Source organism: Girardinichthys multiradiatus, chromosome Y, assembly GCF_021462225.1.
Source record: "Girardinichthys multiradiatus isolate DD_20200921_A chromosome Y, DD_fGirMul_XY1, whole genome shotgun sequence".
NCBI lineage: Eukaryota > Metazoa > Chordata > Actinopteri > Cyprinodontiformes > Goodeidae > Girardinichthys > Girardinichthys multiradiatus.
In genome coordinates this window covers 26,558,285-26,578,320 of record NC_061818.1, presented here as the reverse complement: position 1 = coordinate 26,578,320, position 20,036 = coordinate 26,558,285, and the positions used below count along the sequence as shown (strand labels likewise).

At 38.9% G+C, this 20,036-nt stretch overlaps 1 protein-coding gene across 5 annotated transcripts in view; it reads right to left on the bottom strand.

The window, feature by feature from the left end:
* The window catches only part of LOC124865028 (rho GTPase-activating protein 44-like), a 35,533-nt gene extending 18,744 nt beyond the window's left edge, over positions 1–16,789 (bottom strand). For all 5 annotated transcript variants that reach the window (XM_047360015.1, XM_047360018.1, XM_047360017.1 and 2 more), the window contains exons 1-8: positions 16,484–16,789; positions 3,186–3,225; positions 1,739–1,858; positions 1,575–1,651; positions 1,342–1,453; positions 1,185–1,261; positions 944–1,058; positions 737–805 (exon numbers count right to left, since the gene is read on the bottom strand). In XM_047360015.1, the coding sequence (XP_047215971.1) occupies positions 737–805; positions 944–1,058; positions 1,185–1,261; positions 1,342–1,453; positions 1,575–1,651; positions 1,739–1,858; positions 3,186–3,225; positions 16,484–16,536 (663 nt within the window). In that variant the 5' untranslated portion in view covers positions 16,537–16,789. The remainder of the gene's footprint in view (positions 1–736; positions 806–943; positions 1,059–1,184; positions 1,262–1,341; positions 1,454–1,574; positions 1,652–1,738; positions 1,859–3,185; positions 3,226–16,483) is intronic.
* Between the last annotated feature and the right edge of the window lie 3,247 nt (positions 16,790–20,036).

Genomic DNA, 20,036 nt, shown 5'->3' with positions numbered 1-20,036 from the left:
AAGATGAAAGTGATGATTAAAAGAAAGCTGTGCTAAAAGCCATGTAGGGGAAACAGGAGACACATCAAAGAAGGTGTCTGGTCAGATGAAATTTAAATGAAGCTTTTGTGGCAAACATGCAAAACATTGTGTGGTAGGAAACAGTTCACAACACACTGAACATGACATCCCCACAATTACACATGATGGTGGCAGTGTCATAATGTGGGAAAGTTTTTCTTCAGCAGGGACAATGAAGATGGATAGAGTTAATGGGCAGGATACAACTCCATGGCAAGACTTAAAAACTTTCCATTGAATCTGTCTGAGCTTGAGCTCTTGTGCAAAAAAGCATGTGCAAAAATGTCTGTCTCTAGATGCGCAAAGCTGGTATAGACATAAATCATACGTCCTGCTGCTGTTTTTGCAGCAAGATGTAGTTTTACCAAGTATTGATTTGCAGGGGGTTAGTACAAATCAATGACATGCTTATAAACATTTCATTTGTAAAAAAAAAAAAAAGCATCCTTTTCTTTTACTTCATAATTATGTACTACTTTGTTTTGGTCTATCACATAAAATCTTGACAGGATACAATAAAGCTTGTGGCTATAATGAGACAAATTTTGTAAAAGTCCAAGGTGCATGAATAGTTCTGCAGGGAACTGTAATCTTGTTAGAACGCATACTGGGTGTTGTGTGTAACTTGTAAAAGAAAAAAAAACAACTTCAGTAGTTTAAAATTTGATTTACTTACTGTCTGGAAGTAGTATGCATAGTCTATTTCTTTGGCCACAAAATTGTACATATCTGCAGACAGCTGATCCTAAAAATTAAAGTAGAGAATAAAGGATCTCAGCATTGTGGTCCATTTGTGTCTAATGTGCTTAAAGCATTTATAAATCAGAAAGAAAAAGAAGCCAAGGATAACATGATTAACGATTTGCTGTGTCTGTTGACTCACTCTACAAATCTCCATCCTATTGGCTGTTTCCTCCATCTCCTCTCTTAGGGACTCGGACTTGGCGCCGGGCTGCATTGTGCTTGGGTGGCTGGATGACTTAGATGCCTGCTGATATCTGCGGTGGGATAAAACCCCAGAACTACTGCACTGGATATGTAATTTCTCTGGGACATTTTTACCATGAGTGTTAAATTAACAGGAGCAGATTGCAGCCTGGGATTTAAACATAAATGCCTTTCACCTTGTTCGTGCTGAGTCCATGTCCAAGACAAGTTTAGCTAAGTGCTTTCTTTGTTTCTGGATGTTGGGAATATCCACCTACAGAAGAAAGCATTAGTGGTTATGATGTAAGGGAAGAAAAATAAAGGGCCAAGGCTTCACACTTGCGCTTGTTTTACCTCTGCAAGCACATAAAGAGGCTCCACCACATCTCTTTCTATCTGAAGTTCAAACTGCAACAACTCCTGTGCCAACTTCTCCTCCGTCTCCCCACACAAGTTCAGCATCTTTCTGTTACATTGCAACCAAACACAAAGTCACAGACAATTACATGGAAAATGCTAATAAAGAAAGAGAAAAAAAAGCTTAATGAGTAATTAAAGATGACTATATGCGTGCAGTAGATTGTTACCCCAGGAGGGAGTCATCCCCCAACACTGCTGCTCCCTCCTCCATGCACTGCGCCAAGATTGTGAGTGGAAGCTTTTTCTGACAGCAGAGAGAGATAATGTTACGAAGACAACAGCGTCAGTCATCATACACCTTTCCTTTAGCATCTGAGAGGCAGGCACTCACAGAAGGTGACTTGACAGATCTCTTCTCTGTGTCAATGCCCTGCTGACCCTGCAGGCAGGCGGTCAGTTTCTTGTGAGTGCTATGTGTCACCTGCTTCACCAGATCCAGGCGCTTCTCCACCTGTTCACAGACAAGGCACACACAGGACACAGCTGAAAGCTAATGTTAAAACAAAGACATAACAGTATTCTCACAGCTACACATCTGTCATCTGCAAGCTTAACAATTTATCATGCGTTTAAGGTGCAAATCAGGATTATGTTAACTGCCTTGGGGGCGGTTTCAAGGTATACCAACGTTTTCAAATGTAATCACAAAAATTTAATGTCATGCCATTCCTACAGTTTAAAGTCATTTTAATGCGATGCCAGAGAAAGTATAGTAACATATAGTAGTGCAACACTCTCATATTACACACTGCTGGCCAGCTGGCTAAAAGAAGATTCCTATCTCTTTTTAAGTCCATTACAAATAAGATTATTTCAGCTGTCTATTGATATTTCCAATCAGACACTAAAGGAGAACTGTTGGCAAGCTACAAGCAGCATGGCTGTTGAACAACTATCTCTGTACTTGAGCAGATAGCAGATAAAAACAACAACTAACATCAGTTTGCATTAGTCCCACTGTTACTGTATAAAGAACAAAAGTGTAGAATTTCCAACTTTCACTCTTGTCTTGAGCTTTTCTTTTATTTCTCACTTTGTCATTCTGCTCTGATAAATCTCACAACAAATAATGAAAGAGCCAGCTGTCAAAGCAAAATAGTCTTCTCACCACAAGCAAAAATATAAACTAGAATAAAGTTAGAATTTTTCAAGTGATTATTCCCTAAAATATAACGTTGGCTATTCTACTCTTTAAAGAGTAACACAAGTATAACTAGCTGATTTTAGCTTGATATTTAGTTGAGCTTTTTAGTTCCATAGAGGCTTTACAGACATGCTGCTCATGGCTTGCCAACTAGAGTTGCAAAACAGCATTAAGGTGGAGCTCCTATATTTTCCACAGGACTGTCTGTAGATTTTGCAACTACAAATTTTCGCAAAAAGCTGGAATAAACTGTCTTGTAAGCAAGGTTAAAATGTGATACCTCCCTTTTTTAGACAGCTGACCGCTCGGTGTACAGTTATATGTCGACTGCCCCTCATTGCTGTGTCACTGCCCCTCCCCAATGGGGAAAACTCCAGTCAATCCAACATTTTCCCTGCAGTTCATTAGAAACACTAAACCATACAAAATATAAGAACAAACATTTTAGCAGTTCTGAAACTTTTCAGAGATTTGGTACATCTTCATACCAGTAACCGCTCAATGCCTTGTGTGCATTAAATGAAAACAGCTTAAATAGTATGTAATTACTATAAAGTTACTGTTGGTTTAGTTCAGTTCATGCTTTTAGCCATGCTTTTTTTACTCAAACAAACACATCTGTACTGCAGCTCACCTGTAGAAGATCTTCACTCAGCACCTCTGTTTTTTCTGCCCTGTATAGATAAAAGTTTGAAGCAGTTAGAGTATGTAAAGACACTAGCCAATGATTATTAGTTGGTTCTGACTAATAATCAAGCACATTTTAATTTAATACTGATGTGTTATTTGCAGGGAGCAATAACCACTGGCATTTCTATTTATTATATTTTTGTTATATACAGACATGATAAAGACTTCCACTGGTTAAACATATTTATTTATTTTTAGAATACCACTTTGGCTCAATTGTGCCAATATATCTTCACATATACATGTATTCCCAACATGGAGAAACTCATTAACCTTTTGCATATCATACATGAGGGAATGCTCCAAAATGGGTCACCAACATTCCTTCACCTGTATGTGAATGCAAGTGTTTACATGGCTGCCTCTCTGACTCATAATCTCAAACACCACTTAACAACAGCACATTAAAGCCACAGATTCAATATGCCACTTCCTACTGAGCTGCATCGCATCCCACTGTGACTCCAGCAGGCTGGGGCTCGGCTCTAGCCTGTGAGGGAGGGCAGAGCTGCAGTGCCGATGAGGCAGATAAAGCTACTCAGTCAGAGATGAGTGAGGTCATTAGCTCCGAAAAGGCTAAACTAGTGGAAATCAGAAATAAATGGTGTCTGCTCAGTTCAGACAGCTTGTGTTTTATAACTTGGCCCTTTGCCAATTAAATGTTTTCTCCATTAATTGAGAGAAGTGGGGAAAATAATTGAATTTGGTTCTAAAAATAGATTTTATAGTAATTTAGATCTCTACACCACCTAAATGGAGACAATTCAATTGAGTGACACCTGGTTAGAAATAAAAGAGTGCTTCAGGCTAACAGGGAAATGCAGAATGTCTCAACGAACCACACCTGCGTACCCCCAGCATCCACCCGGCAGTAAAAATATTCGCTCTGCACTTCCACTTCCTGTCTGCACAGCCCCTTCCTTCAATTGTGCCTGAACCATGCCAATCTCAGCAGCAAATAATGAATGAGAATTTATCTTTAGTAAAAGAATGGGCAAGATCTTTGTTTGTTCTCCTAATATTTATCATGACAAAAACAACAGCTTACAGCTTAAATTCCCCTTTTCATGTTTGATCTTAAGTTTGACAAACCACACACTATGGCAGATCTGACCAGGTTACTGTCTAGAAATTACTGTAAGCAAATGTTTGGTTTTTATTAACTTCTTCTTGCCAACAACTGAGAGCTGTACTTTAATGACGTCAGTTATTAAAAAACTCTCCCACTTCACACAGGGCTGACAGCACACTGACATGAGAAATCAGTCAGAACATGGGAGGTGTTTGCAGTATTAAAGACATCTTCTAGGGCTGCATCAGATACATAGTTGTGGCAGAAGCATTTTGAAAAGGCTACAACAGCATCATGCCCACAATGAGCTAGTGGTGCTTCAAGCAATGTGCTGCCGATGTAGTAAGGTTTCCAGCTGAGGAGAAGCACATACATCTCCAAATTGCATCTAGACTGGATGTTAGGACATCAAAAATAGTTGTGAGATCCCCTGGCTTCTGTAAAAGTTCAAATCGTATGCTGTTAAAGGGAAGCTATGGTATAATATTTGACAATGAGGCAGGAAGGTAGGAAAATGTGTGAGCAGTGGATCATGGAGTTTATTATATAAATTAGCAATGACAATAGCAGCAACACTACTCATAAAAAAATGTAGGCCTCAGAGCCTTGGTGAGATCAGCTCAAAGCAATAAAAAAACACAGATTTAGTATTGTTTGTGCATGAATCCTTCAGACTGCATTTGCTAAAATAAGAGCACAGAACAGTGTGTTGCATCTGTTCAGAGACCACATCAACTGCATCCTCTCAGCCTGCTAAGATGACAAAACTACTCATGGTGGTTCCTCCTCCACAGCAAGCCTGAAACTAATGATGAAGAGGTCCAGAAACCTACCACTATACAGGTCCTTCTCAAAATATTAGTATGTTGTGATAAAGTTCATTATTTTCCATAATGTAATGATGAAAATTTAACATTCATATTTTTTAGATTCATTGCACACTAACTGAAATATTTCAGGTCTTTTATTGTCTTAATACGGATGATTTTGGCATACAGCTCATGAAAACCCAAAATTCCTATCTCACAAAATTAGCATATTTCATCCGACCAATAAAAGAAAAGTGTTTTTAATACAAAAAACGTCAACCTTCAAATAATCATGTACAGTTATGCACTCAATACTTGGTCGGGAATCCTTTGGCAGAAATGACTGCTTCAATGCGGCGTGGCATGGAGGCAATCAGCCTGTGGCACTGCTGAGGTCTTATGGAGGCCCAGGATGCTTCGATAGCGGCCTTTAGCTCATCCAGAGTGTTGGGTCTTGAGTCTCTCAACGTTCTCTTCACAATATCCCACAGATTCTCTATGGGGTTCAGGTCAGGAGAGTTGGCAGGCCAATTGAGCACAGTGATACCATGGTCAGTAAACCATTGTTACCAGTGGTTTTGGCACTGTGAGCAGGTGCCAGGTGATGCTGAAAAATGAAATCTTCATCTCCATAAAGCTTTTCAGCAGATGGAAGCATGAAGTGCTCCAAAATCTCCTGATAGCTAGCTGCATTGACCCGGCCCTTGATAAAACACAGTGGACCAACACCAGCAGCTGACACGGCACCCCAGACCATCACTGACTGTGGGTACTTGACACTGGACTTCTGGCATTTTGGCATTTCCTTCTCCCCAGTCTTCCTCCAGACTCTGGCACCTTGATTTCCGAATGACATGCAGAATTTGCTTTCATCCGAAAAAAGTACTTTGGACCACTGAGCAACAGTCCAGTGCTGCTTCTCTGTAGCCCAGGTCAGGCGCTTCTGCCGCTGTTTCTGGTTCAAAAGTGGCTTGACCTGGGGAATGCGGCACCTGTAGCCCATTTCCTGCACACGCCTGTGCACGGTGGCTCTGGATGTTTCTACTCCAGACTCAGTCCACTGCTTCCGCAGGTCCCCCAAGGTCTGGAATCGGCCCTTCTCCACAATCTTCCTCAGGGTCCGGTCACCTCTTCTCGTTGTGCAGCGTTTTCTGCCACACTTTTTCCTTCCCACAGACTTCCCACTGAGGTGCCTTGATACAGCACTCTGGGAACAGCCTATTCATGCAGAAATTTCTTTCTGTGTCTTACCCTCTTGCTTGAGGGTGTCAATAGTGGCCTTCTGGACAGCAATCAGGTTGGCAGTCTTACCCATGATTGGGGTTTTGAGTGATGAACCAGGCTGGGAGTTTTAAAGGCCTCAGGAATCTTTTGCAGGTGTTTAGAGTTAACTCGTTGATTCAGATGATTAGGTTCATAGCTCGTTTAGAGACCCTTTTAATGATATGCTAATTTTGTGAGATAGGAATTTTGGGTTTTCATGAGCTGTATGCCAAAATCATCCGTATTAAGACAATAAAAGACCTAAAATATTTCAGTTAGTGTGCAATGAATCTAAAATATATGAATGTTAAATTTTCATCATGACATTATGGAAAATAATGAACTTTATCACAATATGCTAATATTTTGAGAAGGACCTGTATAGTCAATATACTCAGATTTTGAGGAACATCCTAGTACAGATCTAATACACATTGACATATCATCCTCATACGATAGCCAAGAAGGGGCAAACCTTTGAGCTAGGTAAGGACATTGTTGCCTCCATACTGAAATGAGGTTTTTTCAATTTGTTGCGACCACATGATGCTCAGTCTTGAAAGGCATCGGCACTCTGAATTTGGCGTAAAATGGGGCTTAACTTATTAAGGTCTGTGCACAGGTCTTCTTGGAACATGCAGATGGTGTGGATATTGAAAGGTTAGGCAAAAAACAAGAAGAAATTTACATTTCACATTTAAAACAAAAGAAGTGACATTTAAAAAGTAAACATCTAAGACATCAAGATTGGTGTAAAAAAGATTAAAGCATATCTTCAAAAAGAAAACTGTTTCATTCTCTGTTTGTTATCAGTTGGTGGCATTTCCTCTTTAGAAGAAACAAACATACTTAATCAACCATTGAAGACACAGATGAAAAGCATGACCAGCCTGTGGGAGCCTGCTTCTTTCTAAGGACCCTGATATGAAGCTAAAGCCTGAGAGAGAAGACTGAGGTGAGGAGTGATTTTCCTCTCGGCAAACAGTGTGCAGATTGTGCACTGGGAGGAAAAGTAAACACGTGGGAGAGTTGGCAGCCATGTGGGCGGTGTACTCATGGAGACGATTAAAGATGCTGCCAGGTTTATGCCAACCATCTGCCACAGCACAAGCATTCCTTTACCTAAAGCTCCTGATGACAAATGTGTGCACAGACAACTTTGAAAATAAGGACTGATGCACATAAGACAAAAAAAAAAAGGAAATTTACTGTTAATTCACAAACTTAAAACATTCTTTTAAGCTCCTTTTTATTTCCATCCACCTCTTGTGAGACCGTTTTGAAATTTTAGCAAAGTAAACATGGACAAGTGCTGAAATTAGAGGAAAAACCATAGATAACATTTACACAGAAAATATGTAGCTGCAACACTTTGAACATCATACACTCCACCTTAGTTGATAAAATTAACACAGGGCTACTAAAAACAAAGATCTGAATAGCTTAAGGATATCTGGACTAAAATGGTCACATTTGTATGGGAAGCAATGCAGTTCATTTTGCATCTGGTACATTCCATTAGGTTGGAGCCAAAACTTCCATCAAACACACAGCTGACCATTTCAACTGCAGATTCCCCATAAAACAAAACTTATATAATAAATATTTCTATCTTGAGACATGTTAATGTTGGACAGCTGCACCCTCTGCCCCTTAGCACAGTCCATGCTTATGAAAGCCTGCATAATCCATGTGTACATGGACAAAATGTGCACAAAATAACTTCTGTGCTCACAAATATATTGCATCAATAGAAAACCAACTGTCTGCTGTTGGAAATCTGACCATTCTCTGAAAAAAAAAGCAAAGAGGGTGTCCATTCTTCTGCTACTAATCCAACTAAAAAAGATGCACAGCCTGAAGGGAGAGCTAACTAGATGCATGGCCCTGTGCTGCTTGGGAAGGGTAAAGTGGCAGAATGGTGGCCCTGGGCCTCAGCAGGGCACCACGCAGCCTGGAGCGCTGGCATGGGAGACGCATGCAGCCACGCATACACACAGGCAAACTCACAGCATGTCTGCGTTTGGAAATGCTCTCTAAATATTCTCCATTGGATGCTTTTTGTTTTCAGCAGTCCCCTGTCGTGCATCTAGAGCCTTGCTTGGGTTACTCCCATATGACAAAAGCAGGGGGGTGGGGCTGACGCAATATCAAGTTTTAAAACAGAGAAACCCACTTACTGTAGTTGTCCAGCAAACTAGGTTACAGTTCTGTCAAGTATGCAATAATAAATGTGAGAGAAGCAACACACTTGCATGCACAGTAGCAAGCAGTGCAAACAGAAAAAGCACATATGTCCAGAGAGAGTGAAAGAACAGGAGAGCCTCCAGCTTTTTTTAATGTTTCAGTGGAACCACAATCATTCACTTATTCCTAATTGCTTTACTTATGGTAAATAATTTCGAAAAGTTTTTTGCACTGAGACCTCAATGCATTTATTTTGCTTCCAAGTTCACGCACCTAACAGGAAAATGATGTCTAATGGAAGAGAGTGTGAAGTAAAATAAAACAAAGCAAAATGTGAATAAAAAGCAAAAATATAGCATAAAAAAAAAAATGACCCTTTTTATTTGTCGTATTCAAATCCCTTCACAGCTTTGAAAATTTTACATGTGAGTTGGCAAGCAAATGTGATGAAACACATAATACCTAGTGAGTGTTTCTAGTCAACCAAACTAAAATAAATTGCAATCACTGTATTGACAAAGGAGAGGGAATCTTTTAGATCTTTATTTTTTAGAATAAATGAAATAAAAAACAACAAACAAGAACACCAGTGAAGTAAACAAAACAGAAAATTTATTGTTGGATTAATGCTTCCTTTTCTCAGCAGTCTGACATTGCTGAATGTAAGGAAGTGGGCATGCTTGACAGGGAGTCAGCGGTCTGCTTAGGAATTTTTTTCTAACAAGAATGACACCCTAGTCCAATACTAGCCCTAGTATTCAGCAAATTAAGACATTACATGAGACCAGTTAAAAAAATTGCTTTATGACAGCAATGTTAAAGCCCACACAACCATAGGGAACACTCCAGTCTTCATAGTTCACCAGCAGACAGTCACTGGCAGCTTCCATAGGAATAATGAGGCAGAGATGCTAAAGAAGCTATTCATAGAGTGGCGTATCCAAGTATTTAAATGAAAACTCTAGTGGAAGGAAAAAGTCCGGTACCAACACCTAGATGATCATGGTATTATTCTGCTTGATTAAACTTGGCAAACAAAAACACCTTAGAGAATTGTGGAGTATTGTCAAGAGGAGGATGAGAGACACCAGAGCTAACAATGCAGATGGGCTTAAGGCCCAATTAAAGCAACTCAGGCTTCCCTAACACCTCGTCAGGGGCAGATCACCTTCACGCCAGGCCGTTGCAGTAATTTCTGCAAAAAAAGAGGCCCGATCAAGTATTAATTGGGGCTGTACAGCACATTGACATACATTTAATGTTGAGCTGTTTTATTTCCACTGGTTCTTAAAGCCCATCAAACAGGGCTGATGTTGACCACCATTACAGGGGCTCCTTCAGATACCATTTTTTTTAAGTTACAGCAATAATGAAAGAGAGAAACTGGACTTCTGTCTGAAATAACATCATCTTACTTTTTTTGGCCAAAATAGCAAGTCGTTTCACAAAGGCTCTTTATCACCACCATTATGCAATCCCTGAAAGGCACAAAGAGTAATTAAAATGTATCTTACACCATATGTTATCACCTGATTACACAATGCAACAACAGCAACAACTCTGCCTGTAAACTAGAATGGCATGTTCTCATTTTGTTGGTAATGCTGCAGTCTTATGAAACAATCAAAATGAGAAGGCCTTCATTTGTTGTCATTCTTTTTACATTCTTTTCTAGTCTGGGTTTCAGCGAGAAAGTCTAGAAAGTCAACTTAGAACTGAGCTTTAGAGTAAAAACAGAGTGCTCTGAGGTGTTTATACTGCTGTTTTGTTATTGGCTAAATAAGGTAGCAAAGACAAGAAAGTGGAGGAGCCAAGAAGCCTCCTATGTCTCACCTATAAATGATCATGTTTAAGTATCCAGCATTAATCCCTTTCAATTTGAAGAGAAAGATGCAAACACCAGATTACAAATTAACAAAATCAGAGATATATATGAGGTAACATTTGTTCATGCTTTTCTTTCTCTTGTTGTAAGCCTCTATTTCAGAATTTCTGCATGTCACTCTTTCATTGAGAGCCAGCATGCAAGCGGTTCTGCAATGCATTCCAATACTGTGTCAGACCAGAAACGAAAACCTAGAGCGAGACAATGCAGTGAAGAAAAAAAAAAACATCTACAGCCCACAAATGGCTGCCATTTTCTGATAATTGGACTGTGAAGTGCTGAGCTATTTAGGCCAACCCCTAAAGGCACAAGTAGGAAGAGTGCATTTATCACAGCGTTATGGTGAACATCATAAAGAGGTAAAAATGTTCTGGGTAAAGATGAGCAGGCTGAGAATGTTTTTGACTACATTTTTCATGTCTTTTAATTATACCTAAACTACAATCCGATGTTAACAAAACAAAACAAAACAAAACTACTAATTTAGAGAACCTATGTTGCATATATGTTGTGAGGTGATTACTTATGACTGATATAGCCTCATCACACTAATGTGGCTCTGCCTTGTGTTTTAATAGCTTATGAAGATATGTGACTTTTGGGGTCTTTCTGCGCATATGATACTGTAGCATATGTAATATGATCCCAAGCTCTGAGACACCATATATACCACACATTTGTACCACTGCTCGGAAATTCACGCCAGTGCTAAGTCAATGTTGTAGCAATTATCCAATTACAGTAGTTAGTTACTTTATCTCATGATACACTGATGCTCTGTCTGCACTAAAGATTCAGTCAACTCGGTATGCCAAATGTGTGATGGACTGGCGACATATCCAGGGTGTACCCCACCTCTCACCCAATGACCCCTGGAGATAGTGATTCTGGAAGGATAAGTGGGTATAGATAACAATTTGATAATAATCAATCAAATTAATCAACTAAAATGTTCTCTTTAGTTTGTTAATTGAGCATAAAACCTCACTGCAACAGTAAAGGGAAACAATCAGGGATACCCTGCTATGAAAATTATCCATTATAAATATTGCTTTTAGACAGCTAATATTTATAACCAATATTTACCGATATTATACATATTTCCCTATCCTTTCAAAACCTTGAAAAAATGACCACATATCTGACATTGCTTCTCTGTTTTAGTTAAACCTCCATATCATCCATTCAACAAATGATTCTATACTAATTCTACTCTACTACTACTATATAAAGGAGCATTAAATGACGAGGAACCTTCAAAATATAATCTAAGCTCATTAAGGCTTTATCCACAGTTTATTCGGTCTCTCAGGGCTAAAAAGAAACACCTTACATAGGCTAGTTCTGAGTTTTAATACCTGATGTTACACCGAGAGGAGGAAATATAAGGCATGTGCTAAAGTTTTGGAACCAGCTTTCATCTGCCAGCATTCAGCACAAGAACTGCCATCACAGAATCAAAAAAAGTACCTTACTGAGTCAGATGTGTTTCAACCCATCAAGAGCGATGTCATACTGGACAGCCAATGATAAATAGATTCAATTAATTGAGACAGACCTCTAAGTCCGAAAAGTACCAGCTAGCTAACAATGGGACAATAGTTTCCCTCTAGTGTTTTTCTAAAACATATAATCATTTCATTGAAGACAAATACAGAGTAACCATCAAAGATTAACACATCAATCAATTTTTAAAGTTACAACTGATTATTGATTATTACAATGCTTTCTGAAAATCTAAACTAGTAAAATAAGACCTATGATATAAGAGAAACTTTGTCATGTTTTGGCAGAAATATTTTTATTAGTGTACCTTGAGCTGCACAATATACTGAATTGCAATTATCATCACATCTAATGTGTGCAAAATCACAGTTGCAAAGGACCGCCTGGATGCATTATTTGGTAGGCTATAATATTTTGGGGCTCATGCATTAAAATTTTGATTGGCAATAATGTGTTTTTTTTCAGGTGAATGGACTTTTGCTCTCTTTTATGCTCACACCAACGGTGAGCATGGCCCTGCCATGGACTGGCAACCTGTCCAGGGTGTAGCCCGCCTCCCACCCATAGACTTCTGGAGATAGGCACCAGCTTCCCAGTGACCCACTATGAAAGAAGAGGTAGAACATGACTGGCATTTTAAGGTGACAGTTTAACCTATCTAATGTAAAGTCCTAAACAAAAGGACTGACAAAGAAAGTTTGTTGTGTTTTTTCCCTTCTATCAAAGACATTTTAGACCTTATCATATACAGTTGAAACCAGATATATAATTACTTGTGAAGATGCTGACTCAAGCTGGTAAGGGAGTTTCACGAGTCCTTTATCAAAGCCATTAATCTAAAAGCAACATAAAATGCCAGATCATAGTTTGCAAATGCACTCGGGGACAAATACCTTTACTGTGAAGACATATTCTGTGGTCTGATGAAACTAAAATTGACGTGTTTGGCCAAACTGGCCATTATGACATTTGGAGGCAACAGGGGGAAGCTTGAAAGCCTGAGAACACCATCCTAACTATGAAATCCAGGGGGGTGGTGGTGGAGCAGCATGAGGAAGGAACATTAAGTGGAGATATTAAAGGAAAATCTCAAAACATCAGCCAGGAGAGAGAAGCATGTGGAAGGATCCCCAAAATGGTTGCTCCAAGTCTTACAATTTAAATGACAATTGTACTAAATTCTAATGAAATGTATATTGACTTCTTACCTTGAAGAAAGTAATACCATTCTCGATCTCATTATTCTGTTGTTTAGGAATTAGATTTAATTTAGGAATTAATTTTAACTCTGAAAGTCTTACCTGAGCGAACACAGTGAAAAATTGTCTGATACAAAATCTGACCATGATAAAAAGAACATAATGTGTCTTTTTATATATTTTGTGTAAATATCTGATTTCAGCTGTTTTAAAAGACATCTTTTACCAGGCTGTGGTGGACCTAAATAGGACTGGGAGATGGGTACAGTGAAATAGGTCAAGAGAAATGGAGGATAAGAGCTCTCTGAATCAGTGTAATACAATGCTTGTTCAATCTGTATGCATGAGGACATAATAAGTGCAATGTATTCCATAGACATTTTAAAAGGAAATGCAAAAACGAAATTAAACATTTTTTTCCTTCCACTTTAACACTCTCTGGTCCTGTCTGCTCTCTTTTACAAGACAGCGTTCATTTAAGTTGTGTAGTGTGCTTGACAGCTTGTTGTTCACTATAAAGTTGTGTTTTGCACAGGTAACTGGTCCAACTAATGATCACATAACATGGATCTTAAACACTGCAGCAGAAGCAGGTTTAGAGAGTCGGAGTGCTGCTGACACAGCACACCTGAACACCAACCTACTCCACTAGATGGAGACCTCTACTGTCTGCCATATAAGAGACAGAAGACAGTAAAGGGAGAAAGATGCGCCATGATGGGTGACTATTCATGTTAAAATCTGATAAGTAGAAGTAAACGGTCGATATAGACGCATACTTAAATAATCCGTTCATATGTATAATTGAATGCTCTTTTGAGATTAATATTCTTGTTAATAAAGCATACAACTCCACCCTGAGTTGGATGAAAAGAAAGTGAGAACTGTGCATCGACTACCAACTCCACAGAGACTGTTCAAGTTCAGGAGGGTCAGAAGCTTAAACCTGCAAAGCAATTGTGCCACAGTTTGAAGAAGGTTGAGGTCTGAGTCAGCAGAACAATAAATCAGATGATAAAATTTGCTCATTTGTTTTCATCTGGTATTGCTCAGGGGAGCTTAAATCGTGACAGAATAGCTAAATTACAAAGCAATGAGTCATAATGGGAGAGTAAAAAACCTTCTAGAAACTGAGCAGAAGGACAGCAGAGCCTAGCATTATGTGAATATTTGAGGTGTGAAAGCTACATTAAAATGCCTGATTAATCTGCAAATGCCCATGTTTGCCCACCCACTGATTCCACACTTACAGCCTACTGCCAGTGGGTGCAAGAACACATAGACCCCTGCATGCATATGCAGAATGAAAGCTGCTTCAACTTTTTAAATCTGTCCATGAACACATACTTTGTGGATGGCATTTTAAGGGGCTTTTTATCTTTCATGTTAAGAAATTTGAATGACCTGTTTAAACATAGCCTTGACATAACATGTACACAGCAGTAATAACTGTAACTCAACTTCAATACACTGTCATCTAGGTGCACTTTATTTTCAGTGCATTAGATGTCAAAGCTTTCGTCATAAACTACGCTTCCTGTCAATATTAAAGAGAACTGTAGGTCGCTGTGCTTTATTGTGACATTAAAATGTCAATTTTATTTATTTTTCATTAACAGATTAATTATTTTATGCTCGGGGTTTACTCTAGTATACATGCTTTAATTTTCAAATTTTTCTTTGAGCCAAAAGATTAAACTTATTTATCAGATGTTTATTTCACACAGACATCATCTCACTATAAATACAGCTGCTAGTTGAAGGCCCAAGAACTTTATCAGATAACATAATTGAGCAAGCCCATCATGAAGACCAAGGAACACACCAGACAGCGCAAGGATAAAGTTGTGGACAAGTTTAAAATAGGGTTAGGTTGCAAAACAATATCCCAAGGTTTGAAAATCTTCAAGACTTGATGTAGAAATTGAAAGAATTTGGAACAGCTACAGACCTACTAAGACAACACCATGTACCTAAACTTACAGGCTTTACAAGGAGAGCATTAATCAGTTGTGCACTCCACAAATCTGACATTCAGATGACAGAAAAAGGTCCCGATACAATACAGTGAAGCTTGTGGTTGGAACGTGACAACATGTGAAAAGGTTCAGGGGCTGTAAAACGTCAGTGTAACTTTGATCTTTACAAACAGCTTGGAGAATGTATTTAGAATATGTTTTTTTCTTTATCAGTGAATACAACCAAACAGACACAAAAATGTCCTTTATAGCTGGTCATATGACATCCAAGAACCTCCCTGCCCACATATATCTAGGATCAAACACACACACTGAGTGGTGCAGAAATCCTTAGACTTCAGCAAGCAAAATCAAATTAAACCAAAGGCTGATTATGAAGATAGCATAGACCTGGCTTTACATGGTGTGCCCCTCCTTCAGAGTGCTTTTTACTTAAGCAACCTTGTAGTAATAATGACCCAGCCTTCTGGTCCTAATCCCCCTGTGCTGAACAGAAAACACCTTCTGGCCTAGTGCTGCTTGACAAGCTGCTCTCCCTGTGCGCAGAGGAAAGCCCAGTGGACCTGTGTGAAAGGTCACAGCACATCCATTCCTAAAGATAGGAGGAGTTTCAGAGACACCTAAATGATCTGATATAGACAGTCTTTACATCTTAGTGTGTTGAATGAATAAAATCGAACATAGATCTTCAAAATTAGCATTCCCAAAATGTTGCTCACGTCTAGCAGAGCAAGTTATCCACGCTTAGATGGTGTTTCACTCCTCACAGATGATTTTTGTGCGTAAAGACAAGATTGCGCCTTTTCTCCATTTTATTTCTTTCCTCACGTCGCAGCCCTCTCCCCATCCATCGGAATCACGCTCAACTATTGACAGGTTTGGTGACAGGCAGAACCTTTCAACACAGCATAATCCTCTGAATATGAATTTGCAACGATTCTGAGCTGATATTTTGCTTTAAAAACGGGGACGTGTCGGTGAGGCTGCCAGCGTTGCTGCGATTGTCTATTTTTAATGTCTTTCCGTGGGCAGGTTGGAGCTACTGGGGCAATGCGCCTACACGCTGCCAATGCGGTAGTATATTCTGCTGGATATTACGCATAGAGGAACACTGCATGGTGTTGTTTTCAACACGAGGTTTACTTTAACCCCACCTAATTAGCAATATATTATCCATAAGCAAACTGCATATGCATACATATAAATAATAACGTCCCATTTGCCTGGATTTTATTAAAAATACTAACGGGGCCATAAGAGGAGGAGGTGGCGGGGGCAGGGGGGGTTTCTTTTCAATTTCACTTGGCCCGGCGACAATGGCGCACTGAGAGGCTTTGCTTACCTTCCCACCGTTTGGTTGGCGAGCTGTCGCATTCGATTGAACTGCTTCTTCATCTTGTATTTTCTGCGTTAACACCAATGTGAGGGAATATTCCGCATTATTTCTCTCAGCGCGTCGGTCCGTCCTCTAAAGAGGCTCAGCACAAAATCCTCTCTTCCATATTTTCCGTCCGTCATTGCAAACAGCCCAGCACGAAATCGTATCCCACGATTACATCTTTTTAGGTGGTATATTTTTATATTTTTTCACATTAATATTTGCCCTGCTTCTTGCGCAGGGATGCTGGAGCAATTCACGGTGGGCACACACACACACAGGCTGAGGGCGACAGCAGTGACAAGAAGCGGCTGTGCAGCAATGCAACATGGGAAGTGTAGTATGCAGTCTCCAGATCTAGAAGCCTCGGCAGATACAAAATTCTAAATTTGTAATTTGTTTTATTAATGCTTTTATCATGATCTTCTGAAATAATAATAAAAAACAACAACACAAATACACAAATTGTTAGGCCACCTAAACCACTTATCTATCTATTTATCTATCTATCTATCTATCTATCTATCTATCTATCTATCTATCTATCTATCTATCTATCTATCTATCTATCTATCTATCTATCTATCTATCTATCTATCTATCTATCTATCTATCTATTGTATATGCACTCTGGGGTATATATATCATATCTTTTTTTTTAAATAGGGCTGTATTATCAAAAGACAAAGCAAAATAAAATAAAACAAAACAAGACTGTATTCCTCCGTAACGTAGTTTTTGACTGAACCTAGTTAGCAACCCCATCTAGTGGCATTCATCTGCTAATGCACTAATACAAAAATAATAATAATAAAAATGCCCTGCGATGGACTGGCGACCTGTCCAGGGTGTACCCTGCCTCTCGCCCATAGACTGCTGGAGATAGGCACCAGCTCCCCCGCGACCCACTATGGAATAAGCGGTAGAAAATGACTGACTGACTGATAAATAATAAAAATAATAATTATAATAATACTGATAAAAATAATTTTGGTGGATGTGGGAGGTGGTAATTGGAGTTGCTTTAGAACGTAACAGCTGACCAAATTTAGTTTGACGACACATTTATTATATTTTTATTGAAAAACAGAACCTCAGAATACATTGGTGTCACGGAGTGACATTTTTGGACTATGTTTGTGGCTTTGTGTTTGTTTACCTTTTGCTTAGATTTTTCTATTTTGGTTTTTGTATCATGTTTTCTTTTCTCCCTCTTCCTCCTCCTAGTGTTTACTTCTTAAGTTCTTTTATGGTTGTTTTCTTATTTTTTTGTATGGTTTATCATTATTATTATTATTATAATTATTATGGTTCTTGGTCTTCCCTGGATTCTCTAGTTTTATTTCTCTTTAGTATCTTTGTGTATTATTGTGTTTTATTATTTGTTCCTTTGCACTCTTCTTGTTTACTAGTTTATTTTCTGTTTCCTTTCCAGTTAATTCAGTCAGTGTGGTTAGGTTTGTTTACTTTTGTATTCAGGTTTTCTTTATGGGTTCTTTGTTTGTTCTTAGGTTGTTATTGTTGTTCCTATGTTCCTATGTTACTTTAGTCATGATTATTCTAGTTTTCTTATTCCCCATTTGATTATTTATCTTTGTCTATAGGTTTACTTGGTCTGTGTTTCTGTTTTTTATTAGTTACTTTGCCCATCCTCAGCCTTTGTATTTGTTTCACCTGTTCCTTCTGCCTCCCTGCCTCCTTGTCACACCTGTTCCCTGTTTTCTCTGATTACCTGCCCTTTGTTATCCCTCAGTATATTAGTTGGTTTTGTGTCATTGTTTGTTGCTGGTTCCTTGTGTTCGTCACACCTCGTTCTCAACCCACGTATTAGTGCTGAGTTTTTTCCATGTGCCTGCAGAACCTCTTGTAAGTTTTTGGATCAGGACTTTGTTTGTATCTGCAGTGCCTTGTTTGGTTTCTATTGAAAACCTCTGGAAATAAAGCTAAAACCTTTTACAACATGCTGCGGCCCAGCTCTTGTCTGCACTTTCGTCCGGCCTCAAACCACATCATGACAATTGGTTCTTGGGAAAATGCATTTCTTAATTGTCCTACTTTGAACAAACCACAACAGGACATGGGGCTTTGCAACGTAATTGAACTGAAGAATTCTAAACATATTTTAAGGCAAATGAAGAAAGCATCAATGGTTTACTGTTCCTGTTCTTAGTGTGTTATTGCTACTGTTTTTATTTCATGTTTAGTTGTATTTTAAAAAAAGCACATTACTTACAGAACGTTTTGCTTAATGTGTGTTTTGTATGTCTTTTTAAAACACAGGTCTCACATAAAAATGAGACCTTGTGTATCAATCCGATTTACTTGTATAACTAAAGGTTAAGTTAAAAAAATATATATATATATATATAATAAAAGGTTAACACAGCATCTGTCCTCTATACTCGCTTCTTCTGTATAAGGTCTTGAGGGAGCTGATGCCTAACTGTAGTGTCCTGCGGGCGAGAGGCAAGGTACAACCTGGACAGGTCACGAGTCCATTGCAGGAGTCGAACCCAGAACTTTCTTGCTGCAAGGCAACCATGCTAGAAACTGCAACACCGTGCAGCGCAGTGACACAGCATTTATACCTTACATCTAAAACATTTTGAAATATGTATTTCATTTATTGCTGCGTTTCAGAAATAACAACAAATTTATGCGTTAATTTGCATTTTTTGTGCTCTGCTTTTATGTAAACTGTCCAAAAGGTGGCAGTCTTCTCTTATAAACCACAAATTATCCTCAGCACTACTAATGAAAAGCTACTACTTCAGTGACAAAGCATATTTTTCACTTGGGGTCTCTGCTACAATTTATTAAATATGATTATGTCTAGTAATTTGTTCCTAAATTATAACAAGTCACACTGACTTTCTGAGGTCCTTTTACGTTATGACTAAAAAATGCAAGCAAACCAGATATAAGGAAAACAAAGATTTTTAACTCTATGTGTCTGTATCAATAAATATTTATGTGCAGAAAGGCTGCGCAAAACATCGACCTCTTCAAAATGTCATAGCTGACATTGTGTATAAAGGTTACATGCAATGCTATAAAATATTTCCATCTTTAATGTTAGTTAATCACAGTTCCGAATTATTTCTGCACCCTTTTTGAAGGTGATATTTTGACTGATAACTAATGCCCTATGTGTATTGTCAAGGAAAGCTGGAGTCAAGCCTATTTTATACAATGTGCTGCTGTCTGAACTGTGATCATGACAGAGGACTTACAAACCCAATTCAGAGGCAATGCCCTCTAGCTCAGTGTCATGAGGTCATAATGGACCAACAGGTGGACTGCACACTTAAGCCATAAGGTTTCAGGGGCCTCGGGGGGTAAATGATACAGAGCAATGACTGTTTCTGCCCTCATTAATCTCCTAAAGCTGGAAATTGAGAGGGGCAGAGGGAACCTTCAGCCTTGATCTCAACCTCTGGACCCTGTCAGATCATTTGTTTTCATTAGTCCCCACTCAGATGAACTGGCCAGTCCCAGTTGAGACACCCACCCTGCC